We start from the raw sequence: 18,610 nt of genomic DNA, 5'->3' as shown, positions 1-18,610 counted from the left end.
ACTGACTGCAAAAGGGCAAACATAACCCCCATTTTTAAGAAGGGAAAAAAGGAAGACGTGGGGAACTGCAGGCCGGTCAGTCTCACCTTTGTGCCTGGCAAGATCATGGAGCAGATCCTCCTAGAGACTATGCTCAGGCACATGGAAAATGAGGAGGTGATTGGTGACAGCCAACATGGCTTCACTCAGGGCAAATCCAGCTTTACAAATTTGGTGGCCTTCTATGATGGGGTTACAGCATTGGTGGATAAGGGAAGGGCAACTGACGTCATTTACCTGGACTCGTGCAAAGCATTTGACGCTGTCTCGCATGACATCCTTGTGTCTAAATTGGAGAGACATTAATTTGTTGGATGGACCACTCAGTGGATAAGGAATTGGCTGTATGGTTGCACTCAAAGAGTTGCGGTCAACGGCTCAATGTCCAAGTGGAAACCAGTGATAAGCAGCGTTCCTCAGGGGTCAGTATTGGGACAGGAACTGTTTAACACCTTTGTTGGCGACAGGGAGAGTGGGATTGAGTTCACTCTCAGCAAATCTGGAAATGACACCAAGCTGTGTGGTGCAGCTGATAGGCCTTCACAGGCTTGAGAAGTGGGCCTGTGTGAACTGCATGAAGTTCAACAAGGCCAAGTGGAAGGTCCTGCAGATGGGTTAGGGCAATCTCAAGCACAACTACACGTTGGGAGGAAAATGGATTGAAAGCAGCCCTGAGGAGAAGGACTGGGGTGTGTTGGTGGATGGGAAGCTCAACAGGAGCCGGCAATGTGTGCTTGCAGCCCAGAAAGCCAACAGTGTCCAGGGCTGCATCAGAAGAAGCGTGACCAGCAGGTTGAGGGAGGTGATTCCGCCCCTCTACTCCACTCTCATGAGACCTCACCTGGAGTACTGCGTCCAGCTCTGGGGGCCCCAGGACAAGAAGGACATTGAGCTGTTAGAGCAAGTCCAGAGGAGGGCCACAAAGCTGATCAGAGGGCTGGAGCATCTCTCCTATGAGGACAGGCTGAGAGAGCTGGGATTGTTCAGCCTGGAGAAGAGAAGGCTCCAGGGAGACCTTATTGCAGCCTTCCAGTACCTGAAGGGGCCTACAGGAAATCTGGAGAGGGTCTGTTTACACGGGCATGTAGTGATAGGACAAGGGGTAATGGCTTTAAACTAAAAGAGGGTAGATTTGGATTAGATGTTAGGAAGAAATTCTTGACTGTGAGGGTGGTGAGGCACTGTAACCGGAGAAGCTATGGATGCCCCCTCCCTGGAAGTGTTCAAGGCCAGGTTGGATGGGGCTTTGGGTAACCTGGTCTAGTGGAGGGTGTCCCTGCCCATGGCAGGGGGGTTGGAACTAGATGATCTTTAAGGTCCCTTCAAACCTCCTCAGCCATTCTGCGATTCTATGATTTATTTACAATACAATGCCAGCAAAAACCATAATGTTGTTTAAAGAATGACAAAAGGCCCATCTGTGTGAATATTTCCTTGTTCTTAAAGGATAGAAGAGTGTGTGCTGTGATTAAGTAACTGGTATTTTCTCCTCTGTTGGAAGAGGAGCAAAAATAAACTCCGGAGAAGGGTATATCACCCTTTGCAAGTTTTTTACTGCATAAATTATTAAAACCCCAAACTGCAAGGATGTAGTTCATGCCAATTTTCTGGTATTATCAGTCCAGAAAGTTTAATTACAAATAGCATGCTTGTCAAACATTTTATGAAATCCTAAATTGCACTTTATTCAATACCAGTATCTGTACATAAAATTGTATTAGTTCATATGTTCCACCTAAGCACTGCAGATGGCCTTCAGGAAAGACTACAGTCAAAATTTGACTAAATTAATTTTCCTGGGAGAGCACGCACTTGCCAAACATCCTTTTCTAGAGGTCAATTTGGAACGGGAAGCAACTTACTTGTGTTCATATACTGAGTGAGTGTATGCACATTATAACTTCCTGGGGTATACACAATTCTAGAACGTCCCAGATCAGCTATACCTTGCAAGCAGAAAGCATCCTGCCATGTGAGAGGAAAATAAGGCAATACTGATGTAAAGAAAATAATTGGTTTTTCTTTAATCTTCCAAGAAAAGCACGTAAATAATTTCACTTCTAAAAAAGCATCTTAATCAACAATGAAGAATAAAATCTCATTCCTTAGTTTTAAAATATTTCTTATTCTGAATATTGTAATATATTTTTAAAATATACATTTCAGACAAATGCAAGCAGGGTTGATGCAGAAAACATTTTTTCCTCAAAAGATTACTCATGTGATAATGATGGGTCAGAGCAAGATCACAAAGACAGCTTCCACTCAAGCATGGAGCCCCTTGCATAGTCTCAAAGACAACATGTAATAGGGCACGTTGAAGAAGTAGACTAGACCTGTTTTTAACAGAATTGAGTTCAGAACTGGAAGGCCTACTGAATAAGATAGGAGCTTTTCAAACATGCTGTCTTCATCTTTGTAACCACAATAGAAAGTGACAGATGTTCAAACAGATGGGCTGCATCTAGTTGGAGCTATTTGGAAAAAAAAAAAAAAATCTTCTCAACAACTTAAACTTCTTCTGTCTATAGTAATTCAGAGAGGAACATACTTTCATTTTACCACAATCATCTATTTATGAAGAAAGGGAATTCAGCTCCAAGGAATGAAGTAAAGTAACAATAGTAGCAGACTTCATTTTATGCTCTCAAAATCCAAAGAATCTGAGAATACTGGGAAAACCAAAGGGAGAAAATGGATACAGATATACTCTACTGGAAAGTACTACGAGAGGGACCAAATATCTAGTTGCTGTAACTCAGGTATTCCCTGTACAGAAGTATGCTGAGAGTACTCAGGTAAGAACTCTTTCCTATGTCTTCAAATATTGCCACACAATTCCAAACATTACGATGATGACACTGAATTTAAACAAACATACTGTTTTGTTTGTTACTTACCAGCTCTGTGTGAACTTTAAGATGTGCCTGGAGCTTGTATTTATCTGGAGTAGAGTAGTCGCAATGTTCTGTGGGACATTTCAGCAAAATATTACTGTGTTTCTGAATGACGTGACGCTTAAGGCAGTTTTTGGTGATGGAAGAATAATTGCACTGGGAGCAGTAATATAAATGTTCTCGAGTGTGCGTACGAACATGCATGTCATAATGCACTTGGTACCAAAACAACTTGCCTGAAAATAAAATTAGACACCAAAAAAGTAATTTCTAAACAATTGTCAGTGAAAATTCCAGCACTTACTCAGTTCTCTTTTTGGACAAAACACAGTTTGAATCCTTTTGCCTTTAATGAAAACTTGTCCTAAAGACCCTTCACTACTGAAACTATCTTACAAAAAACATTTTGTCTAAAAAGAGTGTGTCATTGTCTTGAAACAGACTAATAAGGGCAACTTTAATACATATCAATGATCTTTTTCCTAATGAGAAAGTCCTTTAAATTTGCTCTCCTATAGAAAGAATCTGAATGCAACTGTATAGTAAAAGAGATTGCCAAAACCTTTTTTATTTCCTATCATGTTATTCCTTTCTAAAAGCTTTTCTGACATAATGACACCAGAAAGAAAAGCGCATAGCAATTCATCTAATGTACAATGTTATAGTGTTTCAAAGCCTTTTTTTTTTTTTTTTTTACAAATTTGATTCCTTTCCCTTCTCAAGAATGAAGGCTACAAAATAAATCCTGAATTGTTTCCTTTGCAGCTATGGAAACACAAAAATTTTCAGTTAGAATAAACGGGAATGGTGGATTCTTCCCACTTTCATAAACTCAAAAAACAGTTACAGTCAGAACAGTCTTGATCTGATACTATGTAATGAAAATTTTCATCTCAAAAAACTGGTTCAAAACAAGTCACAAAAAATTGCCAGTATATGTATCAATTTACATTCTGTACAATAATCACACATCCTTCCATACTATATGAAAAAGACTCTGAATTTTATACTAAGCTGATAATGAAGCTTAAGCATTAAAGCACGGACTGACTAATGCTGATCACATGCCTAAATCTGCTGTGTTTGGCTGTAGTGAAAGTTATGAGGTACGGAGAGGCATGTGGACAGAAATAATCTAATTCTATCAAATTTCACATCAACAGAAAATTGAGCCTAGCAAAGCATTGCTATGCTATATTCCACAGTGAGGGTTTTTTGAGGAGATTTGAGTCATTTCACACTATTTATACAGCCCAAAGTAAATCTCACTGGACTCCAGAATCCATACTGAACTACAAAACTGATCTGTTACAAAGACACACAAATATATCAAAAACTAAACCAGTGGAGCAGGAAAAAGATGGCCCACTAGACAACATTAAAAAAACCCCTAAAACAACAAAAACCATCATTCTACTACTCCTTACCACAATATTCACATTCCAAGTCTCCATAAACCTTCCGTATCCTCTCACACAACTCCGTGTTCATTTGTCTCTTCTGCAAACTACCCAAGATCTGCATAAAGGCCACAGCTCCACTCCCACTGTCTGATGTAGCTGCATTAGAAGAGGCTGGCTGTGGACTGATGGCTGCATTAGCTTCTGGTGCTGGCAAAGGGTTTGCGGTTTCTGCTGAATTTTGAATTGGCGGATTGCTTGTTTCTGATTCACTAGAAGGAACAGATTGATTTCTCTCTTCAGAGAGTGGAAGGTTCTCAGTCATTCCATTGTCCTGACTCGGATTTAAACTTTTGTCTTCAGACAGCAGAAGCTGTATGTCTTCACCCTGCTCATTTACTGAACTGCAGTGATTAACTACTTCTTCATTTGCAGGAGAAACTTTTAACTCATCAGAACCAGAAGTACTGTTTTTCAGCAAAAAGCAATCTGATGCTACACAGGATTGAATGTTTGGGACTGCTATATCTGTTGTCTGACATAGCGTCTCCGTTACATTCTCCACTGTAGAATTTTCAAATTCTAACAAAGGGACTATATCAATTTTTAAGTCACCGTTATGTTGACCATTATGGTTCACATCTGGAGCTGCTGATTCACCTTTACAAGCAGATGGCTGTGGTGTGTTAATAGCATCAGTACTTGTGACAGTCAATTCATCTGCACTTTGTGCAAGCTGTTCACCAAGGGCTTCTGGCTGGATATCACCTCCGGGCTCAAGGAGGCAGAAACTCTGATTGATAGAACTGTTAAAAACAGAAGTCTCCTGCAAATCTGCATGCACATCTTTGATGTGAGCACGGAGTCTTACAGAACTGACGAATTTCTTCAGGCACACAGAACACACATAAACAAACGGGTGTTTTCGCACGTGAAGCTCAAGAGCTTGGTATTTTGTGGCTCCATGGCCACAGAGCTCACAAGCAAAGGGCCTTTCATCACCATGAACAAGCATGTGACGGTCTCGATCGAGTTCATTTTTGAATTTGCGTTCACAAATATGGCAGTCATAAAGAAGTTGTCTTTTGCCCTCACGTGTCATCAAGCGAAGCTCATCAAAAACATCTTTCACTTTTTTATCTTGAAGGTCATGTGTTTCCTTGATGTGCTTGATCAAATTTTTAACATCTGAGTATTTCTTTTTGCAGAAGCGACAATGCTGCTTAATTTTCTTATGAACTCTTTCAATATGGACTTTGAGATGGCCTTTGCTGAGACAAGTGAATGTACAATAATCGCAGCTAAACTTCTCCCCTGTATGTTTCCGCATGTGAACATTAAGGTTGGCTTTGATTGCACTGGCATAGCTGCAGTATGAACACTTGTAAGGTTTTTCATTTGTATGAATCCTCAAATGTGCTTGGAGGGAGTGTTTAAATTTGAACACCTTGTTACAGTATTCACAAGTAAAAATCTTCAGTTGAGTTGGACCCAACCTAAAAAAGAAACCAAACTAGTTATATTTACAATATTGAAATTGAGTCACGTCAAAATTTCCCTAGACATTCATAATGGACAGAAATATTTATTGTAAATGATTTTTAAAAGGTATTCCCCACAGGCCACAGGCTTTCTAAATTCTACAATTTCTGCACAGATCCTTTTCAGCTGTTCTTTTATGTAAAAGGCTCAGAAAATATTTCAATTTCATGAAAACGGATAGAGAAGCATTTCAGTCCTATTTTGCATGAACATATGTAAAAGGACTTCAAAATTACCTGCTAGATTTCATCGTCTGTTCATACGGGGTTTGCTGAATGGCATATTCTTGATATCCTCTTCGTTGTGAGGGGTCCTGAACTGTTGCCTCTGGAGTTGTGGGTTCACTTTCTTGGGGAGCAGCCTCAACAGGAACAATTTTTGTGGCTCCTAAAAGCAAGAACAAAAAATGCTTATTTAAAATACCATATTAAAACATGCATTGTCTATAATATACAAGTCTAAACAAAACATTGAAGTTTGTACTCAGTAGTTCAACTATTTTAGTTTCTGTTGTTAAAGTCATGTGCCTAAAACGATGGATACAATTCCAGAAGACATTAGTACTTACACAACAGATCTGCTTAAACAACATGCCAGGACTGCTGGCTCTGAGGGTTATTCACGGTGCTTGATGCCTACTATTACGAGATCCTATATCCAAATACATCCAGTTTTAAAAAAATGTAACCTTTCAAAATGAAATTTTAATTTTTCTGTTTCTGCCTCATACTACATCCTTTGAGAAAGTCAGCCAAGCTGTTTAATCAGTTCGACAAATAAGGCTGGGGAAAATACACTGTTTAGTCTATATTTAAAAGTCTGCTCATCTTTTCCGTAAACAGATCTTTTACTGGCTATATTTTGGGGTATGCTGCCATCCCCTCAGAAAAAAAGAATATGTTCCATGTGCACATCTCAATCTCCATTAGAAGCAGGAGTAAAGGGGCTCCACTGAACACACTAAGATCAGATTCTATCCCTCAGAGCTTTACTGCTGGTTGAGGCAAAAATAAGGATATTTTGAGATGTGACTGAGATGAGATTATTTCGTTGTCGTCTTTGTTTTCTGAATAGTGGCAGGAAAAATTTAATGCTGAGCATCCATAGTTAGCATCAAAGGTAACGAAAATCCATATAAATATTAATTTACACTGAACCACCCCCCCAACCTCATGCATATCAAACCAAGCACCCATTATTGATTCATCCCCTCCTTTTTAACTTGTCTGTCTGTAACTCATCCACCCACGCATTCATTGGGAATGCTATTATCTTCAAAAGTTGAAATTATATATATTTGTATTTTTATTCACATATATATTACAATTAAATATTTGTGAAATCTTCATATTCTACTAACAAGTACTACAGAAAAATATTCAGGGAAAAAAACCCCCTGCTTTCTGGTCTAATATTGAAAAATGAATAGTAAATGAGGGACCATATACTGAATAACTAAAAGAAAACAAGACATTAAATATGTAGTAATAGCTGAACACCCATCCATCCTATGAAAAAAGTATTACAGGACCTGTAATCAAAGACTGGGGACAAGGAAGCAAGAGAGGTTACACATGAAAATATATTTTAATTAAATAATGAAGTTAACAACTTCAGGTAAAACTGAAATTTGGTAAATTTCCATTTATTTTCTTTTTCTTGGATATTACGTTAGTATCTGATCTCATTTCATTTCACCTGATTAGAAGCTAAGGGGAAAAAAAAAGTACAATACACCTCTGTGACAGAGGAAAGAATTTACAATAAGAATCAAAGAAATCTGAGACATGAAAGCCTAGAAAGCAAAGCACAGAATCAACATACTCAACATATTTTTAACAGATTCTCACTGTTACTCATATATAAGCATATATAAAATGAAGAAACCTGAATAGAAAGAAGAAAGTTCAAAAAATTATTCATGAGCTACTCCTTTAACAAAAGGATGAAATTAATTCTTGTTTCACTTGAAGAGCATGCTCCTGAAGAGATTATTTACAAAATATATGCAGTATTAGCATAAAGTCTGTGAATCAACAATTACAAGAACAACAAATCTAAACCACAGAGAGTACACCATCCAAAGTAAACTAGCTGGTTACCAAATTACCAAATCTCGTGTCCCTAAAAAAACTTTTAGCCTGCAGAATAGCAAAAGCTTCAGGAAAAAGGTAGGTAGAGTATATGGGAAAAATCAGTAATAAGTGGGAGTTACCCAAACATGTGCAAAAGACTTAGGGACATTAAGTTGAGGAAAGCAATGCCGTAGACAAGACAAGGGAAAAAGATGGAGATCCTGCAGGTCCTTCAGAGTGATTTAAAGTGGGAAATGAAGGTATTTTCAGAACAGGCCCTTTGGGAGTATGTAAGACTGAAGCTTTTCTGTATCAGACGGGACATCAGCCAACTCTGTAAATAAAGAGACTCTAATAGCTCTGTTGCTCACTGAACTGGCTGGATCTAAAAATGTCTTTTTTTGACTACTGTTTTTTAACAATGCTTTCAGTTCTGTACAGTTTCTGCCAGTTGATCAGAACTGAACTACCAAGTTTTCAACCTAAACATTACCGGAAAATTATAAACTTCTATACTTCCTGTCACTCGCTCTCCCACAAAGGCCCAGCTGACCAGCAGGATTGCATCTCCCAAATTGCACGGCAGTGGTCTAGTGAGATGAAAGCTTCTCATTACAGTACAGGAGACATGGTTCAATCTTGAATCACAGAATCATAGAAGAGGTTTCGGTTGGAAGGGACCTCAAAGATCATCTAGTTCCAACCCCCCTGCCATGGGCAGGGACACCCTCCACTAGACCAGGTTGCCCAAAGCCGCATCCAACCTGGCCTTGAACACTTCCAGGGAGGGGGCATCCACAGCTTCTCTGGGCAACCTGTTCCAGTGCCTCACCACCCTCCGGAAGAGGATATTCTTCCTAATATTCCATCTAAATCTACCTTCCTTCAGTTTAAGGCCATTACCCCTTGTCCTGCCACTACATGCCCGTGTAAACAGTCCCTCTCCAGATTTCCTGTAGGCCCCTTCAGCTACTGGAAGGCTGCTATAAGGTCTCACCAGAGCCTTCTCTTCTCCAGGCTGAACAATCCCAACTCTCTCAGCCTGTCCTCATAGGAGAGGTGCTCCAGCCCTCTGATCAGCTTCACGGCCCTCCTCTGGACTCACTCCAGCAGCTCCATGTCTTTCCTGTACTGGGGCCCCCAGAGCTGGACGCAGTACTCCAGGTGTGGTCTCACGAGAGCGGAGTAGAGTGGGAGAATCACCTCCCTCGACCTGCTGGTCACACTTCCTCTGATGCAGCCCCGGATACGGTTGGCTTTCTGGGCTGCAAGCGCACACTGCTGCCTCATGTTGAGCGTTTCATCCACCAACACACTCCAGTCCTTCTCCTCAGGGCTGCTCTCAATCCACTCCCCTCCCAGCCTGTAGTTGTGCTTGGGATTGCCCCGACCCACGTGCAGGACCTTGTACTTGCCATTGTGGAACTTCATGCAGTTCACACAGGCCTAGATCTCAAGCCTGTCAATGTCGCTCTAGATGGCATCCCTTCCCTCCACCGTGTCAACCACAACACACAGCTTGGTATCATCACCAAACTTGCTGAGGGTGCACTCGATCCCACTGTCCATGTCGCTGACAAAGATGTTAAACAGCACTGGCCCCAATACTGTCCCCTGAGGAACGCCACTTGTCACTGATCTCCATGTGGACGTTGAGCCGTTGACCACAACTGTTTGAGTGTGACCATACAGCCAATTCCTTATCCACCATGTGGTCCATCCATCAAATCCATGTCTCTCCAATTTAGAAACAAGGATGTCATGCAGGACAGTGTCAAATGCTTAGCACAAGTCCAGGTAGATGACCTCAATTGCTCTTCCCTTATCCACCAATGCTGTAACCCCATCATAGAAGGCCACCAAATTGGTCAGGCACAATTTGCCCTGAGTGAAGCCATGTTGGCTGTCACCAATCACCTCCTCATTTTCCATGTGCCTGAGCAGAGTTTCCAGGAGGATCTGCTCCATGATCTTCCCGGGAACAGAGGTGAGACTGACTGGCCTGTAGTTCCCCACATCTTTTTTTCCCTCTTTAAAAATGGGGGTTATGTTTGCCCTTTTGCAGTCAGTGGGAACTTCACTGGATTGCCACAAGTTCTCAAATATGATGGAGAGTGGCTTAGCAGCTCCATCTGCCAGTTCCCTCAGGACCCGTGGATGCATCTCATCAGGTCCCATGGGCTTGTCCACAGTCAGGTTCCTTAGATGGTCTCGAACCTGACCTTTTCCTACAGTGAGTGCCTCTTTATTCTCCTAGTCTCTCCTTTTGCCTTCTGAGACTTGAGCAGGGTGGCTAGAGCACCTGCCCGTGAAGACTGAGAGGAAAAAAGTCATTGAGCTCCTCAGCCTTCTCCTACCAGTATAAAGATAGTAAAACAGACGTTAGATACCAATCAGTGCTCCCGTACTTCAATATTTTTAAAATATAAGCAAATTCTTCTACATTTAGATGACTCAGTTAAAAGAAAATACATCCTGAACTGCTCTATATGCATGGCTACCTCTTTCAGGCCTCCCATTTCCTGAATGCGAGACAAAGATCTTCATTAAATGCTCTTCACTAAACCTCCTCTGTGACCTTCTGCCTTTCAGGATGTTTCAGCATTTCCTGAAAAGACTGTTCAACTGTTTAATAGACTTTTGTGTTATGAGTATAAAATTTTAATCACCTAAATTAGGTAGACTAGATAAGTACTAACTCACCAGTATTTTTCATACTTGAAGTGGACAGAATGCTCCAGGCCATCCTTGCACTACCACCTACATTCTCTATGCAGTTAATAGAGAGGCGAATACATCTATAAATCTAAAGATGGAGATCCAATTCTTCAAACATACTGATAGAGTACTTGCTCACAGTGGGCTGTCACATCCCCTCATAAGGTATGGAAGCATTAAGAAATATTAGAAAGCTCCATCCACTTGAGATGCTGCTGAAGTATGTGCTAGTAATGGACCAGTAGCCACAGCAATCACTGCTATATCATAAACGAATGATTAATGCCTATGCCCAGAAATTGAAAAATCTGGTTTCTAGGTTCTACTCAACCTGGTAGGTAGTGAACACACGTCCCACATCCCAAGAGAATGTTCTCAATACTCCTGTCTCTGAGAGCAGCCAGAGGCTTGGGAAAAGTGTAAAGGCAAACAGATACAAGGTCTGGTTTTCCATTAAAAATATCATATAGAATCATAGAATGGTTTGGGTTGGAAGGGACCTTAAAGATCATCTAGTTCCAACCCCCCTGCCATGGGCAGGGACACCCTCCACTAGACCAAGTTGACCAAAGCCCCATCCAACCTGGCCTTGAACACTTCCAGGGAGGGGGCATCCACAGCTTCTCTGGGCAACCTGTTCCAGTGCCTCACCACCCTCACAGTCAAGAATTTCTTCCTAATATCTAATATAAATCTACCCTCTTTTAGTTTAAACCCATTACCCCTTGTCCTATCACTACACTCCCTGATAAACAGTCCCTCTCCATCTTTCCTGTAGGCCCCTTCAGGTACTGGAAGGCTGCTATAAGGTCTCCCTGGAGCCTTCTCTTCTCCAGGCTGAACAATCCCAACTCTCTCAGCCTGTCCTCATAGGAGAGGTGCTCCAGCCCTCTGATCAGCTTTGTGGCCTCCTCTGGACTTGCTCCAACAATTATACGCCAATAAGGAAGATAAAAGTTTTCCTAACTGATTCCCTGGACAATCATTTCAAGAAGCCAGCATCTACAAATAGCAGGGGTAAAAAGATGTTAACTCTACAGATAATTTCACAGTATCGTAGAATCTTTAAGGTTGGAAAAGACCTCTAAGATCATCAAGTCCAACCATCAAAAAAACCCTGTCATTTTCTTTCAAAAATATCCTTCCTCCAGCACTATTATATCTCTATTTTAAGTGCAGAATGGACTTGAGTTTACTAGACTTTATTTATGCCTTTTGCTTTCCTCTTTTCAGTCAATATCATCTGTTCTAAGTAAATCTCCCTTCAGAGTAATACGATTTGAATTCCTCATGACATTCCAACAGCAACTTCTACAGATAAGTATTACCCAGTGTGCTTTATCTTTGGATCAAACTCAGCGATGGCCTCTAATCTCTTACAGCCTGTTCCTTGGAAAAATAGCTTGCCCTTCACTATAGAGCTCTCCAATATTTATCAACAGTCTAAAAGGTAATCACAATGGAATGAATTATTAAGAATGAATCAGAAATAAAACAGGAAACATTATCAACCAAATTCTTACTAAAATCCAATTAAATTCCTTAAACCTCCTACAACTTCAAGTAAGGACAACAAAAAGGATATAGAAAAATTAGAAAACAATAATAAAGGCAAATTCAGAAGTATTTTGTTTGGAATAGGGATACATATCTCGGAGACCTTTAGCTTGGAAGAGACATAAATGATAGAGGAATACCAGAAGGACCTCTGAAATGAGCAATACATGAAAAATAGTGTAAATAATCGTTCTCTATCTCAAAAACCACAAAGAAAGAACAGTTTAAAGAAATAAGCAGTCAGCAGGCTTAAAACGTAACAAAAGAATGTACACTTTCACCCTGTCTGTAATTAAATTATGGAACAATTGCTGCACAATGTTAAAGACACTGAAAAAAATGAATGTATTCAGGAAAGGATTTAGACAAATTAATAGATATGTATTAAATATGATGATCCAGATGCAACCACCAGCTCGATGGCTGTCAAAATCTGGAAGGCTATATATACTAAGTTTCTTCCCTCCTTCCTACAGAGATTCTGTGAGTTGCCTTTAGAGACGACTGATCCAACTAGATTAATCTTTAAGCTATGGCTTTTTTTTTTTTTTTCCCCCAAGTTTAAAAAAATCTTCATAATGTAGGTACCTCGGTCTGTATAGGTGAAATAATGTTATGGGTATGATGTGAATATTTCTTACAATTTCTTTTTGAACAAATGTATTTTTTCAGCTTCTACAATACCCCATGGAAGGTGCTGCCTTCCAAGAGAGTTGTGAAAATGAAACCAACAGAAACTAACCCTACCCACAACCCTGATATTCCCTGTGCAAATCTACTCCTCACCCCCAAAATAAAGCTTAAAAAAAAAAGCAAAAGAACCTTTTAATATTTTTATAGGTTAGCTCAATATGAGGTTATACACATTTTAACTCAAAGAAATAGAAACACAGACCTGTGTATGGTGGGATGAAGATTAGTACCTCTTTCGGCAGAGCCGGACATTGGATTGGCTGAGCTAAATCAGTCTGTAATCCCATGGTAATACAGAGACCTGCTCATATTCAGAGGGGGAAGCTTTAATTTTCTTAAACCTTGCATAATTCCCCATTTGCTTTAAATCAACGTAAGGCTAGCTTCTTTTCTCTAGCCCTTAACTCAATTACATGTTCATGATGCTGATGCCTTAAAAGTGCCAGCACAGGTGTTTATGAAGATGAAGAGTATCAGAGAATGGATGTGGCTAAAATCTATACCATGTGACTCCTTCTGCAAATATATAACTAGTTTTCTAGTGTGTTTTACCACACAACTGCATAAACATGTACAATGCTCCAAAGGACAGGAATTTGTGGCCAGGGGGTAGGGTGGGAGGACAGCACTGTCCCTGGGACAGCAGTCTATACGTACTGGGCTTAATGACTTAAACCAATCTGCTATTTTGAAAAGGCACAGTGTCAATTCCCCTCCTCTCCCCTAAAAGACTCATTTTATCACCACTTTCCAACTTTCCAAACTTATACGGCCCCAATGTGAGACAGTTCAGTAATCAAAACTGGTAGAAAATAAATTCTCTGACTGAGAAAATGAGTATGTGCATGTGTGTGTGCACGTGGGCATGTATGCATATTTATTTTGCCTTTTTTTTTAACCAGTTTACCGCAGGCTGACACAAGCACTATTGCTAGTGCAAGAAAGGGAAGTGAACTGGGAAATAAGAGACAAGCAGGAAAGCTCCCTTGGCAACAGTCTGATATTATATCAGTTCAGAATTGTCATAAACCCACAATCATCGTTCTGTGAGCTACAAAAAAAAAAGTCATCTTCAACAGAAAAGACTGTTATCACTTTAACAGAAAAGACTGTCATCAGTTCAACTAAGTCAGTCCCAAAAAAAATAAGCAAAACAACACTCTTCAACTTCTTCCCTGCTTCCCAAAAATCTCGATGGGAGAAGGAACCAAGAGTTAATAAATTACAGCACAGGGTATAGCAGCAGGAGAACACAGCTGGCCTTTTACAGAGAGTGGTTCCTCAGTGGAAATTGGAGAGAGAAAAACCTGCACAGTGTTGTATTAAGAATTTGTAGGAGAAAAAAATCCAACTTCTTTACAAACAAAAAAAAAAATTAGCATCAAGAATTTAAATACTTTATGCTATTTTTGTGTATTTGAGCTCTACTGAAAAATCCCAAGAATTCTACCATTGACCATCTTTACAGGAACTTAAAACAACTCTCCTAGTTGAGTCCTTAAAATATTACAGGACTCATATAAAATAACAATATAAATGTTTAAAGCAGACTCTCTCCTGAGTCACACTAATTGAGCATGAATAATAAATTGGTTTTACAAGCCCTGATAACATTACAGAATCTAAACATGGGAAATAAAATACATTAAAAACCCAGAAGATTGAATGCTTGGCAGAGTTTACTCATTGTTTTTTAAAAATACACTATGAGCAGAAGTATCTGCCATTCAAAACAAAGTATTTTTAGACGTGCATATAATTGTAGTTATTAATTCTCATTCTTAATTGCAATGCTTATGAAAAACTATACTTCATTTAATCTGATACAAGATGTGCATGTTCATGAACAGAGGAGCGCTCCCTTTCTTCAGGGTCTTTCAGTCCCTCCAGTTATAGACTCACAAAAGGGTTTGAGTTGGAAGGGACCTCAAAGATCATCTAGTTCCAGCCCGCCTACCATGGGCAGGGACACCCTCCACTAGACCAGGTTGATCCAACCTGGCCTTGAACACTTCCAGGGAGGGGGCATCTACAGCTTCTCTGGGCAACCTGTTCCAGTACCTAACCATCCTCACAGTCAAGAATTTCTTCCTAATATCTAATATAAATCTACCCTCTTTTAGTTTAAACCCATTACCCCTTGTCCTATCACTACACTCCCTGATAAACAGTCCCTCCCCATCTTTCCTGTAGGCCCCCTTCAGGTACTGGAAGGCTGCTATAAGGTCTCCCTGGAGCCTTCTCTTCTCCAGGCTGAACAATCCCAACTCTCTCAGCCTGTCCTCATAGGAGAGATGCTCCAGCCCTCTGATCAGCTTTGTGGCCTCCTCTGGACTCTCTCCAACAGCTCCATGTCCTTGTCCTGGGGACTCCAGAGCTGGACACAGTACTCCAGGTGGGGTCTCACGACAGCGGTGCAGGACCTTACACTTGGCCTTGTTGAACTGCATGAGGTTCGCACGGGCTCACCTCTTTAGCCTGTCAAAGTAATTCAATGCCTGTACAGAAAAAAATATACCACTTTTATTCAGACTGTATTTACTCTGTGGGTTAATGCAAGCTTTCAAATTTTTAAAGATGTAAATCTATTACCTTTCATATGCCTCCCAAGTAAACATTACAGAAAAGGAACATGGGGAAAAATCAATGTTGTCTGACTGTCCTTTCTTCGAAGTTAAAAACTAACTAATCTGCTTGTTCAAAAGAATTTTGAAGAGATTCATTTAGTCATAATGTACTGAACGCATGATGAAAAGCAGTGTCCCAAACCTAAATAGTGTATAGCAAAATCGCAGCAAACTGTTAATGTAATACTCCTAAAAGTATCATTCATTTAAGAAGGAAGACATACAGTCCGACTATTTCCTCTGTACTGTGGATAAAATACAACTAATTCTTACAGCCTTCTCTATTTCTCTAATTGATAGAATGATTACCTGACATCTTCAACAGGATTTTACTGCACTAGATATGAAAAGGGATATTTCCATGCATCGTTAAAGCTAGATAACAGGTGGGTACAGAATGCTAATGCTTGCAGAAAGATGACTAAGTTTTGATAGCGCTTAATCAGCTTTAAACTTTATTTTCAACTTAAAATGATCTAGCACACAAAAAGCAGGGGAGAGGGGAGAAATGTTTTATCTCTTTCTGTTTTTCAACAGCAGTTTATAGCAGTAACTCAGCTCTTCAGCACTTCATAAATCCCTAGAAAAATGGAATAAAAGACTATGAAAAAACTTTATAAATACTCCAGGCACTGAAGTATTACTGAGGAAAGGGAACAGCCTAAGAATTGCCAGTGACACTAAAATATAATCAGACCATGGAAATTAATGAAAAAAAAATAGAAGGAAAAGCAATGAAAAATAAATTAAAACATAATTGTATTAAATGAAATATTTTTCTTTGAATTTTCAAAGAGTTAACCACCTATATGATATCTTCTATAATTTCCAAATTCTGAAAAGTAGGATGATAATTCATAACTGTCTTAACAGCAATGACTTTTTTATTACATGTATTCCAGCTGGGAAGTTGAACATAGCAAGATTACTAACTGTCAACCAAATAAATGAGTAGTCACCAAGGGGAGCTGCTCCAGTGCCGGCCTGACCCACAGCGGAGCGGCAGATCTCAGCACACAAGGGTTTCCTGAGGAAGGGAAACACCAGAGGAGCAGAGACACCCACCAGGAGCCAGCAGCCATGTCAGGAGGCGCTGACCAGGCCTGGGCACTGCCAGAGCAACCGCGGCCACCCCCACACCTATAAAAAGCCGCCTGGACAGCGCTGTGACCAGAGCGTGGTGCGGCAGTTTGCGCGGGAGGGTGTGCAGGAAGGGCCTGGTCACCCCACCAGCTCAAGAGGGGAGTTCCACTGGTGGTCATCACCCTCTCAGAAGGAGCTTTGCTATGGTATCCTCCCGGCAGAGAGCTCTGTCCTCTGCGCTTGCCAGAATGGAGGTGGCAACCCAGAGAGAGCTGACAGGAAAACATGCAGCCACCCAGGCCCCAGGCTGCAGGGAGTGCCAGACCTGTCACTGGGAATGGCTGGCAGTAGTGAGAAGGGCTGTGTGAGCTGTGACCAGGGGGACGATCTGCTCAGCCTGGTGGCAGAGCTACGAGAGGAAGTGGAAAGGTTAAGGAGCATCAGGGAGGCTGAGGAAGCGGTAGACTGGTGGAGCCAAGCTCTGCCCTCCCTGAGACAGAAACAGGGACAGCCACCAGACAAAACTCAAGATCAAGGGGACCCTGTGTCCTCCCCCTGCCAGGGTGAAGGCAGTAGCTTAAAGGAAAGGAGTGAATGGAGGCAAGTCCACACTCAGGGTGGCAGGAGAACCTCCTCCTTGCCCACCTCGCCCTCCCAGGTGCCTCTGTACAACAGGTATGAGGCTATGGATGGGGAAGGCCAGTCAATGAATTATGTGGATGATGGTCAACCTACACCAGAGGTGTCACCAAGGTCAGAAAGGCCCATCCCCCATGGTGAGTTGAGCTCATCCAGCTTCCTCCACCACTGCAATTAGAAATGCGCTTTAGCAAACAAAGTCCAAGCATATCACAGATCTCAATATCAAAGGACATTAAAGAACAACAGAGAAAATCAAGCTAGCTTCCAAACTACAGCAATACGTAAATAAGTACATTCTAGTTGTTCTAAGAGCTATAAGCAAAACAAATATTCAGAAATGTTAGCAGTAATGAAAAAGAGAACAATAAAGCTACAAGGCTGAAAATAACACAGAAAACTATTAAAAAGGGATTCTGTCAGTCAGGTGACTGGTTTACATAAACAGGTAAATGCAAGTCTAGTTTTAAAATAAATAGTTCGATATCATTCCAAAATCCTCTGATGAAAAGGCACTATATAAATTCATTGATGAAGAATCCTTTAACCACTACAGAGGAACTTTACTTGATTTTCAAGTATGTATACGCACCTTCTGTCAAACTATTTGTGTGCATAAATATTAAGTTATATATATACTAAGCTGTTTGTATTTTCATAATCAAATTTACATTTATCATGAATATACATATAAATCAAGAACTAAAGTAAAGATATTATGGGGAAAAAAATACTTTCCTTTTCCTTGGTCACTGATTTTTCCAGTTTCTTCTTTAAAAACATTCACAGACTAAACATAACTGAGGTTAATGTAGATAACTACACCCAGGTCCAGCATTTGTCATACCTTCGAAGAAATGTGACGGTAGTTCTAAAATGACGTAGCTGCCAGATGCAGAGATTCTGTATTAAGATAACCTAATACTACTAAATACTTTTCACGTAATAAATATCCTAAATGGTTCAGTCTTACACCAATGACTATTTTATATAGTGTCAGCATGGAGAAAAATGAATTTGATTGGTGATTCTCATTACCTGGAATAGCTTCATGGGCTGTCAAAACCACACTTATAATAGGATTTTTAGCTCCTGAAACCTGTTCAGTCTCCTTAGTTGATGGAGTTTTCTCTGTTTTCTGAACTCTGGGCCTCTTTGGAGTTTTTTCTCGCTCATCTTCCTTCCTGTCAAGGTCAACGTCAGAGTCATTACCTAAAGAGCAAACATCAAAAAGAATGTAACTATGTACAAAAGAAATGCAGGTAACAAAGTCACTTACTTTCTAAGAAAGAATTAGGAGAAAATTAATGCTATTGTACAAAGAAATACGTTATCAAGAC

At 40.4% G+C, this 18,610-nt stretch overlaps 1 protein-coding gene and 1 long non-coding RNA gene across 3 annotated transcripts in view; one reads left to right on the top strand and one right to left on the bottom strand.

Moving 5' to 3' along the window:
- Positions 1–18,610, top strand: part of LOC142600298 (uncharacterized) — a 272,361-nt gene that overhangs the window by 19,226 nt on the left and 234,525 nt on the right. The gene's annotated exons all lie outside the window — the stretch shown is intronic.
- Positions 1–18,610, bottom strand: part of ZFAT (zinc finger and AT-hook domain containing) — a 107,175-nt gene that overhangs the window by 52,819 nt on the left and 35,746 nt on the right. For both annotated transcript variants that reach the window (XM_075743263.1, XM_075743264.1), the window contains 4 exons: positions 18,309–18,482; positions 6,115–6,265; positions 4,364–5,832; positions 2,940–3,172 (listed from right to left, as the gene is read on the bottom strand). In XM_075743263.1, the coding sequence (XP_075599378.1) occupies positions 2,940–3,172; positions 4,364–5,832; positions 6,115–6,265; positions 18,309–18,482 (2,027 nt within the window). The remainder of the gene's footprint in view (positions 1–2,939; positions 3,173–4,363; positions 5,833–6,114; positions 6,266–18,308; positions 18,483–18,610) is intronic.

The sequence above is a fragment of the Balearica regulorum genome, chromosome 2, assembly GCF_011004875.1.
Source record: "Balearica regulorum gibbericeps isolate bBalReg1 chromosome 2, bBalReg1.pri, whole genome shotgun sequence".
Classification (NCBI taxonomy): domain Eukaryota; kingdom Metazoa; phylum Chordata; class Aves; order Gruiformes; family Gruidae; genus Balearica; species Balearica regulorum.
Note: the sequence above shows the minus strand (reverse complement) of the source record. Positions and strands in the feature narration are given on the sequence as shown.